The sequence below is a fragment of the Solanum stenotomum genome, chromosome 3 (assembly GCF_019186545.1).
Source record: "Solanum stenotomum isolate F172 chromosome 3, ASM1918654v1, whole genome shotgun sequence".
NCBI lineage: Eukaryota > Viridiplantae > Streptophyta > Magnoliopsida > Solanales > Solanaceae > Solanum > Solanum stenotomum.
Window position 1 is genome coordinate 47,167,921 of NC_064284.1, and position 1,660 is coordinate 47,169,580.

General features: G+C 39.3%; 1 protein-coding gene across 1 annotated transcript; it reads right to left on the reverse strand.

The window, feature by feature from the left end:
• Nucleotides 1-816: 816 nt before the first annotated feature.
• LOC125858990 (uncharacterized) lies at nucleotides 817-1,449 on the reverse strand. The gene has a single exon (XM_049538742.1). It carries the CDS (start codon nucleotides 1,447-1,449, stop codon nucleotides 817-819), a length of 633 nt encoding a protein of 210 aa, XP_049394699.1.
• Nucleotides 1,450-1,660: the final 211 nt, after the last annotated feature.

Consider the following 1,660-nt stretch of genomic DNA (forward strand, 5'->3'; position numbering starts at 1 on the left):
TGTAGCAGTAACCTCTATCGTTGTTTGTTCCTGGATTGTCATAGCAGGAGCATCAAAGGAAGATAAAGTGTCCTCTTTCACCTTTTCAATTGGAACAATACTTCATTTCACATCCAAATCTTCCTCGACAGTTATCATGTTCACGTTAGCATTTCCATGTTTAGGCAGAGTGTTATTGTTCACGTTGGGCTGAGGTCCAGTAAGTTGAATTTCTCCTTTTTTAATGAAAGCTTCAATCTTGTTTTTGAGACCATAGCAATCCTTAGTGTTGTGTCTAACAACTCCAGAATGATATGCACAACGCTTGGAACTATCAAACCAATTTGGAATAGGATCAGGAATTTTCCCTTCAATTGGTTGTATCATACCTGTTATTTTCAACTTCTCAAACAACTGAACCAATGGTTCGGCTATTTTGGTATAGTTGCAAGTGGTTTTGATTTCATGATCTGGACGAGCTCTAGGTGCAACATATGGTCAATTTTGAAAAGTTGAAACTTGGACTGGTTGGTATGAATGTGGTTTATTGTAAGTAGGAGCTCGAGGTTGATAGTAGTTTGCTTGGGTGTTGTAGACATGGTAAGGAGTTGATGGAGAAAGGTAGAGAGTTTTTGAGGCTTCACCAAATTGGTAAGGGTAAATGGGTTGATGAGGTTGATTTAGGTAGGGTGGAAGTTGGCCTGGCCCACATCCTTGGTCAATCATGACAGCATATGCATCTTTTTTCTTCTTTTTGCTTACATTGATATAACCATATTGAATCATTTTGCTTGCAGCTTGCAAGGCTGTAAAGTCTTGGATTCTTCCTGATTTGATTCATTCTTCCAAGATTTCTCCTATTCTAATGATTTCTGTGAACGTTTTTCCCATCATGGTTATCATTTTCTCATAGTAAAGACTGCTATCTTGGCATTCAATGAAGGTAGCAGTCATTTCACTTTCACTCATCAGCGGTTGGACTCTAGCTACTTGTGACCTCCAACTTAGAGCATACTCGTGAAATGTCTCATTTGACTTCTTCTTTAACTTAGTCAGGTAGACCCTATCTGGTGTGATATCAGTATTGAACTTAAATCGATCCATAAAGTCTTGTGCCATATCACTCCAACCATGCCATTTATGGGGATCTTGTTGTGTGTACCAAGCAAAACCTTCACCAGATAAACTTCTTAACAATAACTTCATTCTGACCCTCTCATATATCCCCACTCCTACCAGTTTGTCACAATATGCCCTTAGATGTGTGTGAGGGTCACCAATTCCATTGAATATATCAAACTTTGACAGTTTGTACCCTACAGGCAAGTCAATATCAGGCTGCACACACATATCCTCATATTCTAGGCTTTGGTTTCTCCTAGTAGTTTGGAGGTTTCTCATTGCTTCCTTAAGATCATGAATCTCTCTAGCTAACACATCATCAACCTTTACCTTGACATCTTTCTTCATCTCCTCATATTGATCTACCTCCGGTTGAAACTTGACCGATATTGAGTTGGTAAAAGCTTGAGTTTCCACTGCATATACTGGAGGAACATGTTGTGCATAAGGAGTGGCAATATGTGCTCCTTGTATACGTTGAGCTGGATAAGTTTGGACAATGGGTGTATTTTATATTTGAGGTGGTGGATTTGATGGGTTTACGAGAGTAGTTGTAGGG

Excerpts from the sequence above, each read along its gene's own strand:
- LOC125858990 (XM_049538742.1), bottom strand. The coding sequence starts at position 1,449 with ATGAAGAAAGATGTCAAGGTAAAGGTTGATGATGTGTTAGCTAGAGAG.